The sequence below is a fragment of the Sphaeroforma arctica genome (genome assembly GCF_001186125.1).
Source record: "Sphaeroforma arctica JP610 unplaced genomic scaffold supercont1.7751, whole genome shotgun sequence".
In the NCBI taxonomy this organism is placed as follows: domain Eukaryota; class Ichthyosporea; order Ichthyophonida; genus Sphaeroforma; species Sphaeroforma arctica.
The window spans coordinates 1-1,361 of record NW_014032807.1 but is presented as its reverse complement, the minus strand read 5'-3'; the positions used below and the strand labels follow the sequence as shown (position 1 = coordinate 1,361).

The window sequence follows — 1,361 nt, the reverse complement described above, 5'->3', positions numbered from 1 at the left end:
GTATGGTCACTAGTCTTAATTGATTGTAATTCGTTGGTTGTATGATCATCTGTTGTTGTATTGGGGTGGAGGGTTTTGTCTTATTAACTGTATTCCGTTGGCTGTGTAGGGTTCTCTTGCTGTGCCAGATGGTGCGCCGGAGAGTCACTCCACTGCGTCTGATAACAGCGGACGTTCAGAAGACGAGGCCGAAGAGGACAAACACATCAAAGGCAAACCACGCAAACGATCACCCAGAGCGTATGTGGGAGACGGTTATGTTTCATTGTTCTATAGAATGTGAACGTATGTGGTAGACGTATACGGTTTAGTCTTCTACAGAATGCGGGCGTTTGTGGTAGACCTTCTACATAATGTGAGCATAAGTGGTAGATATATACGTTTTTGTCTTTTACAGAATGTGAGCGTATGTGGAAGACGTATACGTTTAAGTCTTCTACATAATGTGTGTATGCGCATCGGAGTGGTTGTGTATATCGCAACGGCACAAGCCTTCGCTCTGACTGAGTGCTCTGGCTGTGTTGTCGTACCTTCTCACTATACACAAACCAAACACTTCACCTCTCTACCCCGAAACAGCAAAGCGTTTCATTCTGAAATAGCCAGGCGCAAACAGTTCACCGACGTGAAGCGTTATGCACAAACGCTTTACACACACGAATTGCCACACAAGGACACACACACACTGCCTCCGTACAAATCGTTTACCCATACAAAACGTTTACAGAAAACCTGACAACAAGAAGAAGAGCGCACCCCCAACCGCTGCACCGGCCACGGGAGGTGTGGCTGGCATAGACACAGGCATTCAGATATACGCCAGGCAATCCCGTTTCCATACAGAACTCACCGACAACCGGGGCGGCGATATTGAGGTGTGGTGGGTTGGTTGGGGTGAGTTTATATAGTGGTAGATAGCCTTTGTTTCTATACTGACCCCTAATACCTTAAAGCCTTAAAATCTTAAACCCTAAAACCCTAAAAACCCTGTTCTTGTCTGTCTCTCATCGTTCACTTTTTTCCGCCCGATCTTGTATCGTCCGATTAAAACCCTAAACCCTAAAACCCTATACCCACAGGTGGATCTCAAGGACGTGACCATTGAGTTCTACGGCAAAGAGCTGCTGGCCAATGCGAAAATCAAGTTACACAAAGGCCGAAAGTACTGTTTTATTGGACGCAATGGCTGCGGCAAAACAACACTCCTCAAACAAATGGCCCAACAGACCATCCCTGGGTGGCCCAGAAGTGTGGTCACGCTTATGGTCGAGCAGGTGTGTGGGCTGTGCTTGTTGTCAGTATATAAAGTGTTATATATATATATATATATACACACACACACACACACACACACACACACA

At 46.1% G+C, this 1,361-nt stretch overlaps 1 protein-coding gene across 1 annotated transcript; it reads left to right on the top strand.

The window, feature by feature from the left end:
• Positions 1-107: 107 nt before the first annotated feature.
• SARC_16285 (hypothetical protein) lies at positions 108-1,283 on the top strand (the record flags this gene model as incomplete). The annotated part of the gene is made up of 3 exons (XM_014289603.1): positions 108-240; positions 728-875; positions 1,080-1,283. Coding segments are annotated over 3 exons (485 nt in total), but the record flags the coding sequence as incomplete, so codon positions are not given.
• Positions 1,284-1,361: the final 78 nt, after the last annotated feature.